The 19497-nt window shown below is 42.5% G+C and overlaps 1 protein-coding gene across 1 annotated transcript in view; it reads left to right on the top strand.

Annotated features, from left to right (window-relative positions):
• Positions 1 to 19497, top strand: part of ptpn18 (protein tyrosine phosphatase non-receptor type 18) — a 36308-nt gene that overhangs the window by 13684 nt on the left and 3127 nt on the right. The window contains exons 5-16 of the mRNA XM_085344581.1: positions 1077 to 1115; positions 1464 to 1532; positions 1700 to 1762; positions 2459 to 2601; positions 2980 to 3046; positions 3468 to 3545; positions 5426 to 5515; positions 5659 to 5694; positions 8423 to 8460; positions 15360 to 15485; positions 16064 to 16248; positions 16981 to 17070. Of these exons, the coding sequence (XP_085200707.1) occupies positions 1077 to 1115; positions 1464 to 1532; positions 1700 to 1762; positions 2459 to 2601; positions 2980 to 3046; positions 3468 to 3545; positions 5426 to 5515; positions 5659 to 5694; positions 8423 to 8460; positions 15360 to 15485; positions 16064 to 16248; positions 16981 to 17070 (1024 nt within the window). The remainder of the gene's footprint in view (positions 1 to 1076; positions 1116 to 1463; positions 1533 to 1699; positions 1763 to 2458; positions 2602 to 2979; positions 3047 to 3467; positions 3546 to 5425; positions 5516 to 5658; positions 5695 to 8422; positions 8461 to 15359; positions 15486 to 16063; positions 16249 to 16980; positions 17071 to 19497) is intronic.

Below are 19497 nucleotides of genomic sequence, written 5' to 3'. Positions count from 1 at the left end.
GATGCATGATGAGACAAACAAGGCTTGTACTGAAATGTAAATCAACCAAAGCCACTCTGGCAGAAACACTAGATTTTTATTTTATCTTATTTTTTTAGGGCTTCCACTCTGTTGCATTTAAAGGGAAAATTTTTAAGTGTTTTCTGTGCTCAGATTTTTGGATTCCAAACAGATGAAGCATGATGTTTTGGCTCACGCTAAACTTCACATTAGTAAGCAGCGCTGTAACAGTCTGCCAGTTCTTTCAGATCCAGCATCCCAAATGTGTCGCGATGTGATTGGCTGCTTCTAATCCAACCAGACGGTGCAATAAAATGCTGCCTACACACGAATGGACGACTAGTAACCAGTTAAACTCTCTCCGTCTTATTTAATGTTCTTCTGATGGTGGCTGATGGTGGCTGAATATGTGACTGCAAGCATCCAAAATATGGATCCAGAAAGGCCCAAAGAAATGTATTTCTGATGATAACAAATACAGTGACTGAAAGTAGGGTCTGCTAGTTTAAACTAAGGATTGTCTGGACCATGTGAGCTGTGTGTAGAAGTCTAGACTTGAAAATGGGAACTCAGAAGCTGTCTTTGTTGTTCATACCCTGAAGGTAGCCTGGATTTCCAGGTTTAGCACACAAAGCATAAATTTACACCTTTTTGTTTGCATGCCTCTACATTTCTAAGTAAATAATTATTGTAGCTGCATTTCTTTTTCTTTGTTGTCCTGTTCATCATATTTGCTGAAATCTGGAGAACTTGAGATTTGCAGTGTCCTGAAATTTGCCACCTGAACTCAGCCCACAATTACAGCCTTCCCTGTTTTTCACAGGCGCTGAATAAAAGCCAGATTTTAGAAATGTGTCCCAAAATGTGTAGCAGGGGAACAAAGCGTACACACACACACACACACACACACACACACACACAGCTGTGCTCTTTTCAGCTTCTGAGGTTGTTCATGTCAGACTCAGACGCACTGTTAAGCTGAAGTCGGTGATCGCTGAGGCACAGGGACGTTTTCTTCATCAGATCAGCAGCTTCTCCTCAGGAGGCTCTGACTAACATCTGACTCTGTGTTTCAGGTGATAGTCATGGCCTGCAGAGAGATAGAGATGGGAAAGGTAAACTCCTTTTTGCCCTTTGATCTCTTTCTTGGCTCAGACCTTTGACTTCAGATTTTAAAAACTCTTCTCTTTTACTTTATTTTCTTTAACCTCTCGAACCTCAAAGCTTTTTCAAGTTTACTCAAATAGAGCAAATATGCAAATCTATAACTACCAAAATATCATTGCATTAGTGAGTGAAGTATGGCATAGTCTTACCTGAATAATGAAAGGGAATCTCACACTTCATATGCATGTATTTCATCACTGATTGTACATGTGGAACAGCTGCGTGCAACCAGAAATAATAAAAACAGAATTAAAGGTTCGTGTTCTTAACTAACAAGTCTGTATTTTCCTTTGCAGAGAAAGTGTGAGTGTTACTGGGCTGCAGCTCAGCAGTCGGCTTCATTTGGACCGTTTACTGTCAGCAACGTAAGAACAAACAGGCTGCTAATAAATCTGATTAACACAGAACATACAGCACAGTTCACCTCCTCATTAACGATGTTAACTGTTCAGACTGTATTGAGTCCTTTTATTTAATACAAATCCAGAATAATCTGGAGTGATTCTGACGTGTTGTTCCTGTGTGTCTCCAGCAGGAGGAGACACATCCCAATGAAGATATAGTGGTGAGAAATCTGACCGTCACATTCCAGCAGGTAGGAAGTTTTCACATGAGTGAGTGGTTTCAAAAAGCTTAACAAGAAGTTTGGACCTTACAAAGCAGAATGCTTTCATTGGCTATAGTTCAAAGACAACGTTTTTCATCACGCCTTCTTTTGTGTGTTTGGAAACTGTTCTTTAAAATCCAAACTTCTCCTTTCTGTTTCATAATCTGTGCTTTCAATGGGCGGGATATCTGGAAAGGCCACTTAAGCTCCCAAATTTTTCAATACAGAGCCATCCTGTTGGAATAAACCAGTTTAGACGCACAGCCTCCAGAGGACACAGTGGCAGCGATTTCTAGGAGACGTTTTCCTTTTGACGAGATGTTTCTGCTTTAGTCTTAATTAGGAGGCAGCAGTGTTTCGAGTTTATGGGTTAATGCACTCAAAACTTTCTTCTCCTTTTAGTTTTACAAACATTTTACAGGATTTTCTGGGCCATCAAAACCTTTTTTGAAAGAACTGCTGGCATCACATCCAACAATGATCTCAATTTCAGTTTTTTTTTTTCAGTTTGTACCATTTTCAGTTAAACGGAGAATGATTTCATTTTCGTTGCATTTTGTTTTTAATTCCGAAGTTTCTTTGGAAACGGACCTTTTGAATAACTTAAAGCATCATTATGAATGCTAATATTAATGACTTGACCTTTTCAGTTTTAAAATAATTTGTTTTCTCCTCCTCCTCCAGGCCAGCCGGTCAGTGATTCATTATCAGTTCCTTTCATGGCCGGATCATGACGTTCCCTACGAAACTGCTGGAGTCCTGGACATGCTGGAGAGAGCCAGGAGCAGCCGTGGAGCCAACGTCTCACCTCTGGTGATACATTGCAGGTACACACACACACACACACACACACACACACACACACACACACACACACACACACACACACACACACACGGCTGGTAATGCCTCATCATTACTGCAGCTTGTTTGTGAAATTGGTGCAGATCGCAGGTCAGATGGTCATTAACATTCAGCAGGATAGATCACACATATGGCAGCTTATCTCACACACACACACGTGCACAAACAGACACGCACTCACACACACACATGCAAACACATGCCCACACATCGAAAGCAGGAGGCTGTGAATATGCAGCAGGTAACACCTGCTAACGATGGCACAGTTAACATGCATGCTGCATCTGTTGCTCTGTGTGTGTGTGTGTGTGTGTGTGTGTGTGTGTGTGTGTGTGTTACAGCGCAGGCTGTGGGAGGACAGGAGTCATCTGTGCACTAGACTACATCCATGACCTGCTGGTTACCAAGGTAACACATGATAACACATCACATGGCCTCAGTGCTGGTCCGCCGTGTGGCTGCTGAATGTCTGAATCTGACGTGTCCTGAATCTTTGTTCTCTTTTCATGTTTTCACTTTTTTAAATACACATTTCACCCTTTTTAAAGATTTTAAATGGTTTTCTTTTAGTGACCTAAGAGTAATAAATGGAGTTTGATCAGAAGATACAAACGTCTCAGATTGAGAAGCCTGAGTTGAGCTAATATCAGTGTGTTTAAAAGCTTCCTAATGTGACGAGTAAACCTTTTAATGAAACCAGAAGATGAGGCCGGATAAAAGCACGTAGTCTGTTTTCCAGGAGATCAGGCATGTCAGATGTAACGTGTGAATGTTGCAGCCTCTCTGTGTTTTGGGGCGGCTCTTCAGTGTTTGTTTGCTCGCTCTGCAGAAGATCACACCAGAGTTCAGCATCCTGAACATCGTCCTGGAGCTCAGGAGGCAGAGACCCTCAACAGTGCAAACTAAAGTAAGTGCTTCATCGAGCAAGTGTGAGAGTTTAGGAGTTATTTAATCCCCAGGAACAGCACTTAAAGAACATCAGCTGCTTTTTAACAGCAAGGGAGTCAATTTCACATTATAATGGTTAAAATGTTGTGAAATCACTTTATCTCATAACGCAACAGCAGCCATGACACACAACATCTTTCTCTTTGTAACTCTTTAGCTTAAAAAGTTAAAGTTTAAAATTTTTATTCTTTTTCAGTTCATGAATTCGTTCTCTCCGGGTGCTCCAGCTTCCCCCCACAGTCCAAAGACAGGTGCTTAGTGGGGTTGGGTTAATTGGGGATTCTAAATTGTGGATAGGTGTGAATGTTTCTGGTGTCCTTGTGTTAGCCCTGTGTGGCGACCTGTCCAGGCTTTACCTCGCCTTCCGCCCAATGGTAGCTGGGATAGGAATGCATGGATGGATGTACATTGATCAGGCATAGCATCATGCCATAATGCCCCCCTGAAGCATAGACTCCTGAAGGTTTGCTGTGGTGTCCACACAAAAATGTTAGCAACACAGCCTTTAAGTCCTGTACGCTGGGATGTGGATCTTTGTCCAGCACATCATACAGATGCTTGATTGGATTTGGTCTGTGGAATTTGGAGACAAGTCACCATCACAATCTTGTAGCTGTGCTCCTCAAACCATTCCTCAACCATTTTTACCCTTCACCCGTAAAAGGCTGATGGGGTATTGTCAGCGGCATGCAGCATGGTCATCTTAGTTTGTGAACCTCAAGGTCGGCTTCAGGTTCTCTGAAAACCTCGTGAATGCAACAACTTGAAAACAAAGCAATGGTTTTTGAAATTGATACCATAATTGTATCTGCTGACAGGCTGAGGGGCAGCACTGCGACAGGGCACACTGTCCTGCTGAAAGAGGCCACAGCCATCAGCGAGCACGGTTTCTGCAACAATGCTTGGGTAGTTGGTACATGTCAAAGTAACATCCACGTGGATGGCAGGACCCAAGGTTTCCCAGCAGAACACCGTCCAAACCAACACACTGCTTCCACCAGCTGGCTGCCTCCCAGATAAGCGATGTAGGCAGCCAGCCATCCACCAGGATGTGAAAGCATGTTCATCAGACCGGGCCGCCTTCTTCCATTGCTCCATGGTCTACTTCTGATGTTCATGTTCCCATTCTTGAACACGGGTCAGCGCGGGCACCCTGACGGGTCTCTTGCTATACAGAACCAGCATTAGCTTCTTTAGCAGTCTGAGCTACAGTAGCTCATCTGTCAGATCAAACCACACGGGCCAGCCTTCGTTACCCATATGCATCAGTGAGCCTTGGCCGTCCACGACCCTGTCACCGGTTCAACACTGTTCCTTCCTTGGACCACTTTGGATTGACCACTGCAGCCCGGGAACACCCCACGAGAGCTGCATTTTTGGAGATGTTCTGACCCAGTCGTCTAACCATCACACCGTCTTACACTGGCCCATCTTTCCTCCTCCTAACATGTCAACTTTGAGGATAAAATGTTAGGTTGAGTCCGCCCAGTAACAGGTGCCATGATGAAGAGATAATCAGTGTTATTCCCTTCACCTGTCAGTGGTCAGAATGTTACGTCTGGTTGGTGTATATTTATGGAGAAAGTTTGTCTCTTTTCCTCGTACTTTAGATTTCTGTAATGGAAACATTTCATTCCCTACTTTGTGACTTTTAGATTAAAATGTATTGTGTTGCACAGCGTCAGAATAACAGTGGCTTTCTTTCTTTCTTTTTCTTTTTTTTTTGTTAGTGGCTTTATTTCTGCATTTATGACTCGTCTTGTTTTCCGACCCCAGCGCGGTCAGCTTCCATCAGTCTTCCACGCTGAGAGGAAACTTTTCTTCCTTTGTTCTTCGCAGGATCAGTTCCAGTTCATCTACACAGCTGCCATCTCTATGTTTGAACAATTCCTGCAGACATCTAAGGAGCAGGTCTACAGCACCCTACAGGTAAAACACGAATATCTATTTGTGTTACAGTAACAACAAAATGAGTATGCTGGAGTCAGAGGAAGTAGACTGAGAGCAGCTGCAGAAAGAGGAAATGTTCTTTAACTCCGAGTTCCTCTTTGCAAATCCTCTGCTGCACGCAGTTTGACAGCAGAGTGCTCGGAGCACAGAGGCGGAAGGTAGGTCCACTCCAACAAACATGGCTTATTTTTGTTGTGCTTTTCTTCTGTGCTACATCAGTTTTGTAGAGTTTTCTGAGGTGATCTGAGTTTAACCTTGTTGTTTATGTCACTGCTTCAGTGGTATCTCTGCTTTCACCTCGCGAGCTGAGAGCCATGGCTCGCTTTTCTATTGCTGAACAAAAAAGGGAATTGGTGATATTTAGAAACACTGGCACGTTCCTTCTTTTATTTTTATCTTGGACTTGAATTTAAACTGAGAGCCGCCTTTTAAGTTAGAATTGTACTTTATTTGTGCAAGAATGGTTTTTAATGTATTTGTGTTTAAGCTGACATAATAAAAATGAGTACAAATGGAACAAAAATCCAGCAGTGGGTCACACAATAGAGAGAAACTCTGATAGGAAGTAGCACACAGATGGTTCTGTTTATAGTAGCATAAATACAATTATTAATAATTGACATTTAATTTTATTAAATGTAAATGTAGTTCCAAATTTTCTCAAATGTCTTTATTTATTTATTTATTTATTTATTTATTTATTTCTACGTTTAAGGCTGATGGGGTGATTTCCAGTGGATCATATTGGCATTATTAAAGTAAATATTTTTCTTTACCTGGTACTACAGCTTCATTCTCGAAGCTCTTCTGGGCATCAAACTTTTATCGACATTGCCACAAAATAGCATTCATGATCTTTATCCTTTTATTTCACCACCTTCAGCTACAAATGTGCGCCGTTTTGTGACGTTACAGATTCATTAACCTTCGATCCAGAGCGCCGACACGAACAGCAGCTCTCATAAATACTGTGAGAGTTCACTTTAAGGACACAGGACCCCGAGGAAAAATGACAGCTGTACACTTATCTGTGTCTTTACTGTGATAAGTAAAGTAATATATGTACACAGTATTTGCATTAAAGAAATTTAACTGGCTTCTCTTCCAAAAGCTCGCTTTCTGGAAGCCTGTCCGGGGACAGGACCCAGTATTAGTGCTGCGTGAGCGTGTAAAGAAATTCAGTGCAGTTCTAACTTGTAACGTATGCAAACCAAACGTACAACCAGCTTTTGCCTCATGTTACTTTTTCTTACAGAAAATTTGCCACATTAAAACTGTGTATTGTGTTAGTGTAAGTAAATAAATTTAAGAGTTTATGTAGTATATTTAAATGACTAACACGTTTGTTGTTTTTAGTTCATTTTATATAACCTCTTAAAAACTCTGAGTGATGTAAATTTTTGAATACAGCAGTAAGTTTTTAAACAGACCAGAATGAGCGTTTCTGAACCATTTTCTGAATTTTAGGTTAAAATATTTTTTTATTTCTGCGCAAAGACTGTAGATAAATGATGGACAGATGCAGGGGTTAGAGCACTCAGTTGTGAAGGTTGTGTTTTCACTGTTGCAACAGCACAAACAGGCCACACAGGTCACAGAGCCACGCCGGGCTGTTTCCCATCGACTTCTAAACAATTGGGTCTTTTTCAGGACAAAGAAGCTTCGCCCATCAGTGGGTTTGTGGACGTTTACAATCGAAAAACCTATATTGAGTTTTAAATTTAAAACCACACGAATAGAGTAACAAAACATATTTTAGACTGTTACATATAAATTAGCTTCTCAACATCACTATTAGATGCAAATAAATCCTATTTTATCACATACGAGTGCTCTGCAGTGTGCTGTTTAGGTGTGTAGTTACCCTCCAAGTCCAACTGATTGAAGGCTAACGTGTTGTTAGCTTTAGTAATATAGCTCAGTCATGTTGTGTTATTTCTATTTATGTTTTATCAAACCTCTTGAGACGGGGGAAGCTGCAGGTTTGTGATCCGTGTATTAAAATAGCCGAACAGCACGATAAACACAGTCAGAGGTTTGTTGGGCCGTCCTTATTATGTTGTACCTGTGACTGGATTAAGGATCTGATGAAGGACTTGCTGAATTATACTGGACAACATAACATCATGATCATCAGATAAATGACAACTTCATGCACCTTTTAACCATTGCATCAAAGCACATGAAGCGGCACGTCCTGTTTCCTTACAAAGACGGCAAATGGGGGGGAAAAAACGCACAAAAAAGCCCATAAACAACCTCTTAAATCAGTGTTCCTTCCCCAGTTTGAGCTGCTGTCTGCAGACACACAATGGCTATTCTAGATCTAAACACACACAACAGACATCAGAGTTTTAAAAGCAGCCTCTCCAGTGTTGTGGTTTGAATTATTCTGATCTACACATGAACCACTTACAGTGCTCGACGCAAACAAAGCTGACGAGCATCTTCTCTCACTTGCAGCAGTCTCTGCTAAAGCTGCAACATGCAAATCCCAGCCTGCGAAGCCGACACGTTTTCAAGTCAGACTCGGAGGTGATCTTCATCTCCCGTGACCTCATTTCTGTGGATTTAGGTCCGAAATAAATAAAAGGAAAGCGCTTAAGTTCAGAAATGAGACGTATCGATGTGCATATTGTCAACACGGGTGATCTGAAAAAACTGAATTGAATTTCTGCTGCTGCATTTACTCTGTGAGGGGTAACGTTGGGACACACCCCATAAATATGAAAGTGATGATTGGCTCCACAGTTGGAGGCCTGTGTGCTACATACGTTTACTCAGTCATCTTTGTCTCACTCTGCCCAGAAGCCCTTTTCCATCTGCTGTACAGAAATCCTTCATTTCTTCTTCAAGATGAACTGAACTGTTCTTTTCTATTTTCAGACAAAGAAAACCACAACAGCTGCATCTTCCAGCAACAGGTGCGTGCATGTTATCTACAGAGAGGCACCATACATATATTAAAAAAAACACACAATCTGCTTTTACACATGAATCTGTCTCATTCCCGGCAATTTTGGTAATGCGGTTTTGCCAAAGCTGCTGGTGTGTTTGATTTCTACAAAATGTGTCTTTCGGTATCCGTGCCTAATGCTGTCATTGGTGAGAGGTGTCTGTCAGTAATGTGAACCCAAAGCACTTTAACCACGTAGTTCATGGTGTCAAAACCTTTCCAGTGAGTAAAGCTGAAAGTAAAGTGTAATTGGAAAAGTCCCAAAACACAAAAGGTTTCCTGCACGTGCCCCTGCCAACCCTCCGACCTCCTCACGTGGACCTCTTTGGTCTCTACAATGTTTAGGAAATGCTCCGTTGGGTTTAGTGAGGGTGCTGCTCGGATAGAACATGGAGCCAGTGAGCGTGACAAACACTCACTAGCTGTGAATGCTCCAGACTATTAAGCTAGAGCCCCTCCTCATCCTTTTCTTCTTCTTTGGTGCAGCCCTATAGGTTTGGGGTACCCCTTTGGCCTCTCCCCAGTCATTTATTTTCCAAAAACTAATTATATCTTTATCCACCCTGATGTTTCTGATTGTGTGTTTTAGTTTGTTATTGTCGTCATTACACCTGTCTTTACTAGATGCTGTGAATATGTGATGCGTGTGTGTGTAGGCACTGTTAGTACGTCTTGCTAGCTTGGAAGTTGTAGTGAGGTGAGCTAACTCTCGACCCAACTGTTTATTTTTGGTTATAGGAGTTGGAGCAGGCAAGTTGTTTACTCGGAGGTCTTTCTTTTAACCTTTCATTGTCAGACACAACGCAGGCACACACCAGTTTCACTCACACACACATCGTAATGGGGAGCCAGTAGATTAAAGGCCATTTAATGCTGAATTTGAGTCATTTGCTTTGTTGCGTGCCCTGCAGGTAACGTGTGGAAAAGTTGTAGAGGAAGCTGTAGAGCCATCAGGTGCTACCAGAAAAGAGTCAGTTATATTTACCATGATGGTCTCAGAACAGCAGACTGTGGCCTGTACCATCTTAGGCACATGTGTCAGGTTAAGTAGGTGAATGAATGGTTCTTATAGCACTTTTCTACTCTGAGCACTCAAAGCTATTTATACAACATGCCCCGTTCATCTATTCTTACAACCACTTTTTTCTATGCTTAAGTGCTTCTAACATTCACACATTAATACTCCAGTGAAGGCATCAGAGAGAAACTTGGGATTCGTTTCTAGAACAAGGATATTTTGCAGAATAGTAGCTGACCTGCTCTCTTTGTTTTGGCCCAACCAGCATAGCTGTGGTCTGAAAGGTTTTCACTGAGGTGGGAGACTGAAAACTTTACTGGGTGTAAACGGAGGCCCGTGTAGCCGCCTTGTCTTCAAAGAGCATAATTTGCGTTCTTGTTTTGATTTTCGAATCCACACACCAGCAGAGAGACGGAGTCACAGGGAGAGAACAGGCGCTCCGGAGAGTCACTGAGCTGAAAAGAGGCATGCAGCTACAGCAGAATGTTACTTCAAGGCAAATCTCAAAGGGACGAAGCGCCAAAGGCTGGTTTAAGTTTTATGTGCAGCCAGCTTCATGGTATAATGCTGGACTGTTTGTTACCAGTGATCTATGCCATCAGGGAGCTTTCATGTTCAGGCCTGCGAATCAGGCTGAGAGACACTTGCATGCACATTTGCAAGAACAAATGTAAGGGTCCATTATTTTGATTTAGCGTCAGGATATATTTGGTGTTAGCGAGTGCTCCATAGAACCAGCAGCTGTCAGATTCAGCTCTATGAGCTGAATAGAAATGTAATCAGTTGTTCTGGAAGCAGAACTGAGGGTTTTATATGCACCAAAATGTACAAGGAAATGATTTATGGCACGTGCGCTATTGACTAAATTAAAGCTTGTCGATAAACTGCGTGACGGGCCCTCATGTGATTTGTATTTCCCAGAGGAGTAGAATTGGTCTGAGATCGAGTTATGGCATTAGATTGACATCGTTTTCAGTGAGCACTCATGTCCTATGAATGGAGACGTTGTCATTGCAGAGAAGGGCACATCCATCAGATTGGAAATGTTTCACTAAAACAGCTTTTCATTGATTTGTATTGACCTTTTGCCCTGAGGAGACAAGAGCACCCAAACCATGTCAGCAAAACGACCCCCGCGGCAGCAGAGTCACCTCATCCCCTCACTCAGGGGCAAAGATTTTAGTCCCGCATACACGTTTATAATGCATGCATTCATCCTGCTGCAGTAAAAGCATTAAGAAGGCAGAATAGTTACAAGATTATTCACAATGTTCTTTCGGCTGGTATCAGTCGGTATTTTTGAGTCTCATGGAAACTCCCAGTGTGTTTGTGATAAGTGGTCATCCCAGCTGCATTGCACACATTCAGAGCTGCGATCACAAACGTGGAGAAGCCAGAAGGAAAATCAGGAGGCCTAATATCAGTCAGGCTTTAAACCAAGTCTTTAGATAATCCTGTCATCTTTGTTTTCAGTCAGCTTCGGTGACAAAGCTGCGATCTAAAGCGCAGCGATAAGAGATCTGTGACTGTGCAGCACGTTTTAATTAAAACCTACCTGAGCTATTAGAATCCAGGGATCAAAAATCAATTACACAGATTTAAGATATCACAGAGGGAGACAGGTGCCACACGCGCATTAAAGCAGGTTTCTTTCCCAAACAAAAGACGCACACGCAGCTTCATATGAGACAACGGGCAAAAAACCAGAAGAGTAAATCACGCCTGCATGTGTGTGAGGGGCAATAATAAATGAGAACGTCGAGGAGAATTAGGCTTTCTAAGAGTCTTTTTGTGTGTTTTCTTTTTGCAAAGACATTTTCACCATAAATTCATGCACAAGATTGTAAATTGGTGCATAAAAATTCACCACACAGGAAAATGTCCTCGTTTTAGGGGGTCGAGAGTTCAGCCCCTTTCTTTAATTTGACACCCATCTGTGTAGGCAGAGAGACCGATATAGACAGCATGCTTCACCCCGAGGTGTTAAATTAGCACCTTCCCACCCTCCATTCCCATATGCTATCATGTTTCCGTGGAGACAGAGTGAGCGGGTAAAGAAGGGGAGGAAACGGGGTGAGGAAGTAGATGTAGGAGGTGAGAATTGGAGGACAGGGATGCTGAAGGAATGACATAAAAAGAAGAGGGGAAAGAAAAAAAGGAGAACTGAAGGGAAATGTGAGAGGGAGAAAATGATGAAAGCGCAGAGGAAACATGAGGAAGTAAGGAAGCAGCTGAGCAAGGAGGTTAGAGTAGGAGCAAATGATGAAACTCAGATCAAAGCTCAATCAATTAAACAGTCTTTACTTCCTTCCGGGACCACAGTTGGTGCACAGTGTTTGCAATCATTGTAACCACGACGACCGTGATCACGAGGCTGCAGCAGGAAGTAGAGTTGTGATTTCCTGCAGAGATGCAAATTTTAACCGACGGCAGCAGTGCTACAGTGACAGCATGAGCCACAATATAAAGATATCAGATCGACGGTGTTAATGTGAACGCTCGGTTCTGCAATGCATCATGGGGCTTGTAGTTTACAACGATACATTTTTATAGTTCCACAGTGCTGTGCTGTAAAAACTCACTTCATGTTTTGTCCACTGTGTGAAGTTCAGCGAGTGGCTGAAGTCTAGAACCTGTGGACATCACCAGTGAGATAAGATAAGATAAGATAAGATAACCTTTATTAGTCCCACACGTGGGAAATTTGTTTTGTCACAGCAGGAAGTGGACAGTGCAAAAGTTATGAGGCAAAAATTAGAATACAATAAGAATAAATACAGTACACAACTGTACAGAATAGAATAAAATACTATATACAGTAGAATAAAATAAAATAAATATACAATAAGATAAAAATAGAATACAAATACAAATACTATATACAACTGAGTAAAAATACAACGATGCCAGAAAGGATTATTGCACTTAGTATTATTGCACATGTATGGATGTGTGTGCTTGATCAGTTAAAGTCTTTATTATGGAGTCTGACAGCAGTGGGGAGGAAAGACCTGCGAAATCTCTCCATCCCACACCGTGGGTGCCGCAGTCTCCCACTGAAGGAGCTGCTCAGTGCTGTCACAGTCTGCTGCATGGGGTGGGAGATGTTGTCCAACAGGGATGACAGCTTAGCCGCCGTTCTCCTGTCACTCACCACCTCCACTGGGTCCAGAGGGCATCCTAGAACAGAGCTGGCCCTTCGGATCACCCTGTTCAGTCTCTTCCTGTCCCCAGCAGAGATGCTGCCGCCCCAGCAGACCACGCCATAAAAGATAGCAGAAGCCACCACAGAGTCATAGAAGGTCTTCAGGAGTGGGCCCTCCACTCCAAACGACCTGAGTCTCCGCAGCAGGTACAGCCTGCTCTGCCCTTTCCTGTAGAGGGCGTCTGAGTTATGAGTCCAGTCCAGTCTGTTGTTCAGATGAACACCAAGGTACCTGTAGCTGTCCACAGCCTCAATGTCCATACCTTGGATGTTCAGTGGTTGCAGTGGAGAATGCTTGTGCCTGCGGAAGTCTACCACCAGTTCCTTGGTTTTACTGGCGTTGATCTGGAGGTAGTTCAGCTGGCACCAGTCCACAAAGTCTTGGGTCAGACCTCTGTACTCCTTGTCGTCCCCATCAGTGATGAGGCCGACTATTGCAGAGTCATCAGAGAACTTCTGCAGGAAGCACTGGGTGGAATTGTGGGAGAAGTCTGCAGTGTAGATGGTGAAGAGATGCTCTGCTAGTTACATAAAATGACAACTCGGATATCAGCACTTTCCAAAAGCTCGACCAAGAAGGAAGTGTTTAATTATCTTTGATTTAAAGTGGGTCACAGCTGATGCTTGTCTGAGGTCACATGGATCATTCCCACAGTCCAAAAGGCCCTTTTGAGGTGAACTTTGAGCACAGGATGACGGACGTCTGGAGGGAGTGTTAAGGCTTTAATTAAAGCAGCACCACAGGGATCCCATGCAAAGGTGCTAACATTGAGTAATCTGAGTCCAAGTGATTAATCTGGGCTGACTGCAAATGAGGAAGTGAAACTGACTAACCTGAGTAAATGTAACCATGCGTAACCTTTTCCACAATCTGATGGGTTTTCAAAAAAGCTTCTAGTCTGTAGGTTTTAGAGCCGGAAGAAACTGTTCATGTACATGACTCGTTTGTCACATTTGAGTCGAAGCTTATTTTAAAGTTTTAATAATAGGAGTTAAAAGGTCACGCCATCCTTAAACCTTTCAGTTAACAGTAGAGGATCAAATGATACACCCACTGCTTTGAACTCATTTAAGTATTAGAAACTGTGTTCATATCCAAGACACACTCATCAGCTTTCATAAATGCAAACATACGTGTTAGCATTTAGCTGCTGTACTGAGTTTGACCACATTGTTTCTTCATCCCAGCTCTTAGACGGCTTTCTTGTCATTTTGTAGTTAGATGTTATGGTGGAGCAAAATCTGACTGACGCTACTTTGAGTTCATTTTTAGCAAATGGTTCATCGGTCAGTGTTAAATGGCGTTTAAAAAAAACAAACCCCAAAAATGAACCACTCATGTGAAAATGCTCAGTAATAAGTTTGCATTGACGTTGGGTGAGACAGCAGCCACAAAACCTTCGGAAAGCCCGGACAAAGACTGACACAAGACTTTTGCACAGTACTGTATATTACTTACATTTCTCAAAATAAAAATGAAAAGCTGTTGACGAGTGGGATGGTATGCTGTTGCATGTGGTGTTGAGTAGCACATTGGCAGCACTCCCCATCTGCTCAGTTTTGCAGCTCATCACATATGAAACCACACTGCTGCTGTTGAGTTCTTACTTTTAATTGCGATATTTAATTCTTTTTTTTTTTTGAGTTGGGGGCAGGGGAGTTCTCTCTTTTTTTTTTTTTTAGTTTTGCCTGTGAAACTCAAGCTTCCTCTCCTCTGATCGCACCAGTCTAACAGTTTCTTCGCACTTCTGGTGTGCCTCTGGCACTTTTCAAATTGTGTCTACTTCAACATTTTTATTTCTTCTGTTAATCAACAGTCATATTGTTGGTGGGAGAAGAGTGAAAGCATGTCACGCCTTAAACAGTCATTTTCAGGTTAGTTTAGGAAGCTAACGTCATGCTTTTGTGTTTGCTACTGTCAGGAAGTGGTCACCTATCTCTGTCCAAAACTAGAAACATACCTACTATTAATAAACAACGTGGTGCATCTTTGTTCTGAAGTCAGAATATAAAGATGTTTCTGTGAAAACCAAACTGGATACAAAGAATCCAAACTGGAAACAAGCTGACGTAAATAGGAAGATGTGATGCAGGGGTTTTGTGGATTCTATATCTGGTCTTCTGAAACTAAATGTGGCCACATTTGACAGGTGCTCTCAGGAGCTAATTCTGGTGCGCCGTACAGGTGCAATGTACACAAATAAACACGCACTTACTAATTAACATATTGAAATGCTGGGATTTAATACCCCAAAACTGGAAAATAAACTTTGTGGACAAGCTGTGGAATTTTCTGACATGTTATTTGGTGCGTTGTTAAAATCAGTCCAAAAGGCAACAACAGCACAAACATGGTCCAGTTTAGCGACTTGGCTGGGGTGAGCAGCAGCTACAGCTTCCTGTGTTAGCGTTCGTCGGTTACGTGTCATTCCCCTAAAAAGAAGTGTTGCAAAGGGGGAAACTAGCTGCAGAAACCAAAGCTGTTTTTAGTCACAGGCTGTGGAGTTGTTGCTGCTGTAAACTTGGACGTTTTACTGTAATTTTTACCACCGCTTGGTCCTGATCATCACTGAGCTGCACACGATTGAAAATGTGGCCTCATACAGCAGCTCAGATGTACTTGTCCTTCTCTGTCTGCATGCAGATTATCACAGCAGGTTGTCATGAATGATACGTACGCTGTGGTCAACAAGCCCAAACACGCCCATCCACCCCCATCGGCTCCCACCTACTCAGCTGTACCCCTGTCCAGATCCAATCCTGGAAGCAGGTAAAGAAACTAAAGTGTGCTTTATGCAGACATTTTAGGATTTTGTGATGCACAAACATGTAAAAAGAATAAATGGTTATTGTTTATGAAAAGTCTCATTCCACACCCTAAATCCTCGCCGTCTTCTACTTCACCACAGCAGTTCGTCTGCTGTCGTCTCAGCATATCGCTTGCATCCTGTGTGGACAGATCTTCTGTCACACTAACCCTGTGCTGGTCCTCCTTCACTACATGATCCTTCTCCGTGGTCGTGGCTGCTCAATCTTCAGCTCCTTTGTCCAGTGTATCCGCTCTCCTTCCTCTGGACATGTCCAACCAATCGCAGCCTTGCCTCTCTAACTTTGTCTTATCCTCACCATTCTGCCTGCAGTCTATTCCCGACCTTTCTTTGTTGCTTTGGCTGATTGACCCCTTCACTCCCTCTTGCCTCTTTACACCTCCACCCTAAAGGCGTGGCATGCTTGCTGGACGCCCTTCCTGACACAACCGCAAAGGGATTTGTCCCAGGATCTTTCACTTGTTACACTATAGAGCCACAAGACCTCCACTCACTGATCATGGCTGTTTTGTCCTTTCAGGACAATGCCCACCTCCCATCACTATGACAACGACCCCAAGAGTGTGTCAGCTGCTCCCATCTACAGCACCGTCAAACCCCGAGCTAAACAGCAGAGCCTGCCACCCTCAGTGACACCCATCTATGACATAGCATCACCGACCGGTCAAAAGCCTGGGGAGGGCTCAGACTATCAGCTGGTTGCAGGTAAGAAGAGGGTGGTGAAGGAGGGGCGGGCGAGTGCTGTTTGGGATTTAAGGGGACGTGAAGACTCGAAATGTAAGGCAAGGCAAGTTTATTTGTATAGCACAATTCAACAACAAGGTGATTCAAAGTGCTTTACAGAGACATTAAAAACAACAATAAAAAGCATGATTTAAAATTGATTAAAAAAATCAGTAGATAAAATCAGTAGTTAAAATATAAGTTTTGAAATTTAAGCTTAAAAGTGTGGATTTGGTGCAGCTGAGAACAGGTGAGTCTTCAACCTGGATTTAAATAAACTGAGTGTTTCAGCTGATCTGAGGCTTTCTGGGAGTTTGTTCCAGATATAAGGAGCATAAAAGCTGAATGCAGCTTCTCCGTGTCTGGTTCTGACTCTGGGAACTGATAAAAGACCGGATCCAGATGACCTGAGGGATCGGGAAGGTTCATACTGGGTCAGGAGGTCACTGATGTATTTTGGTCCTAAACCATTCAGAGCTTTATAGGCCAGCATCAGGACTTTAAAGTCTATCCTCTGACGGACAGGCAGCCAGTGTAAAGACCTCAGAGCTGGACTGATGTGGTCCACTTTTTTGGTCTTAGTGAGGACTCGAGCAGCAGAGCTCTGAATGAGCTGTAGTTGTCTGACTGATTTTTTTTTAGGTAGACCTGTAAAGATGCTGTTACAGTAATCAAGCCTACTAAAGAAGTAAATTCACTCTTTTCTTCCTGCAGCTGAGAAATCTTCAATGGACTGTAACGATTATGAAGATTTTTCCTCTTCAGTCTCAGATGTGACCAGCTTCTGTTCGCCTGGTAGCATCGGTCAGTACACCTGTTCTCACAGTTAATGTAATAGTACCTCATTTTGTTGTTCATGTTGTCACACCTCACAGACTCATAATTTCAGGTCTTTCCCTCTCAACTTTTTGTATATAGACACTTGTAAAGTTATGCTTGGCCAGTGTTGGGACTAGAGATGGCACGATACCACTTTTTTATGTCCGATACCGATACCGATATCATAAATTTGGATATCTGCCGATACCGATATGAATCCGATATAGTGTTTTTTAATCAACAAAACTGTTTTTTAAATATCTTGCTGCATTTTGTATAAGTTCATACTCAAGTTTAAAACAACAACTACACTAAAGCTATTCTGTTATACCTGTATGCAAAAAAAAATATTTCATAGTTCAGCAATACTGATCAATCTAATAAACTTAAACCTACACCATCCTCCCTATTCTGGTATTTTAAAGAGTACTTAGCATAAATATTAAGCAACCTAACTAATAGGGTTCCAACTCCCAGCAACAACAAAAATAAATAAATAAAAAATAGGGAACCACCCCTCACGCTCCACCTCATGATGCTTAATCGACGTAATCAACCTTAATTTGATGCAGTGTGGAAAAAAAATGCACAGAAATCAATTATTTTTCAAGAAATATTAAATAGATTCAACATCTTTCTTCAACAAAATTGCAGACTGCACAGATGGTACCTTCCCAAAGTAAAAAGTACTATAGCTTACTAGGGTATATTAGACTTAACAGTTACTATATACAATAATGGACTTCTATACATTTTACATCAGATTAAAACTTTGGGTGTAAGATTCAGATAAATATTAAATAATTAAAAGCTCGACATTTTAAATGAGAATAAGAAAGAAAAGTATGTCTTTGTGCCCCCTTTTCCCTGTTCATGCCCTATCGGCCCCCCTGGCTAAACTTTGCTAGATCCGCCCCTGCACAGCTACGTAGAAAAAGATCCTCGAGTAGAAAGTAATATTAAATAAATTCTAACAACAGCTGATCAAGCTTAAACGTGCTGCTGTTGTTCAGCCGCTGGTTTCCTCTGTCTGGTGCAAAGTGGGCCAAAAGCAAACAAGAGACACGGACTCGCGACAGAAAAGCCGATCAGCTGATCATTAAGCAGTTTCATGATTGAAGTAGCAGCCGGAGAGCGAGAGGCAGTCGCTCGTTAAGCTTAACGCAGGAATGCTTTACAAACATTCAGAGATGGACTTACACACTTGCTTTACTTCTCTCGGGGATAACTTTGTCGGAGATGAAATGCCGGGTTGCTAAGCGAAGCTCCACATGCTATCCAGACCACCGACAGGTCCCGCATGCCACAGCCGCTCTATCACGTGATGCATACTGCTCCGACGTGCTAATGTTCTGAGGTGAGTTACAGCGTGTTGCAAGTTTTGTGAGGTGCTTTCGTGATATTTAATGGATCGGATTACATTTTTTATTTTTCTCCGATATCCGATCCAGTAATTTAGGTCAGTATCAGACCGATACCGATACGTAATATCGGATCGGTCCATCTCTAGTTGGGACTAACGCGTTATTAAGTAACGCGTTACAGTAACTACGTTATTATTGTGGTAACGAGCACAGTAACTAGTTATTATGCCAAAACCAGGAACGCGTTAGTCGTTACTGGGATTTAGATAGGCTCGTTATTCGTTACTTCGTGTGGTGGCTATCGCGGAGCTTCCACAGATTCAGTAACATTAGCAAGTGGTGGAGGCCAGCAGGTGGATGAGGGAAAGGGGAGGCAGGAGGAGGAGAGACCCGAAGCGGCCGCCGGTCCGAGTGTCAGGTGAACTGAACTTCAGGTAAGAAGTTATGACCTGCAGTCTATCTGGGTCAGATATAAACCAAGTTTAGGTGGAGTTTATTTTCGTTATGCTGACTTTTCTTTACTAGCTAGCATGACGGAGTTTCTATACAGCTGGGTGGGTGCTATGTTACTGATGTTAAACTTTATTTTGTTCATAAGGTTAATTATTAGAGTTGCCAACCGTCCCATAAAAAAACGGAATCGTTCCGTATTCAGAGAAAATATTACGCGTTTCGTATTGAGGTGAAAAGGAACACAGTTTGTCCCGGACTTCAGCTAGAATGAAAAAGACACAAAGCTGGAGTTATTCTGTGTTTACGCTGCACAGCTGCCTCTTCTTCTCTCATCCTCTCCCCTCCCTCTCCCGTTTCTACTTCAATCATGAAACTGATCAATGATCAGCTGATCGGCTTTTCTCTCTTGTTTGTTTATCGCCCACTTTGGGCCAGAAAGAGGAAACCAGTGGATGTCGCGTTAAACAACAGCAGCACGTTTAAGCTTGATCAGCTGTTGTTAGAATTTATTTAATATTAATTTCTAGGATCAGCTGATGTTTGCTGGAGCCACAGCTGTAAAGCTGCTGGTCATGATGTTGGTTTGGATATGTGG

This window comes from Diplotaxodon limnothrissa, linkage group LG20 (assembly GCF_057381915.1).
Source record: "Diplotaxodon limnothrissa isolate DT_005_m linkage group LG20, D_limnothrissa_male_GT1.1, whole genome shotgun sequence".
NCBI lineage: Eukaryota > Metazoa > Chordata > Actinopteri > Cichliformes > Cichlidae > Diplotaxodon > Diplotaxodon limnothrissa.
Note: the sequence above shows the minus strand (reverse complement) of the source record. Positions and strands in the feature narration are given on the sequence as shown.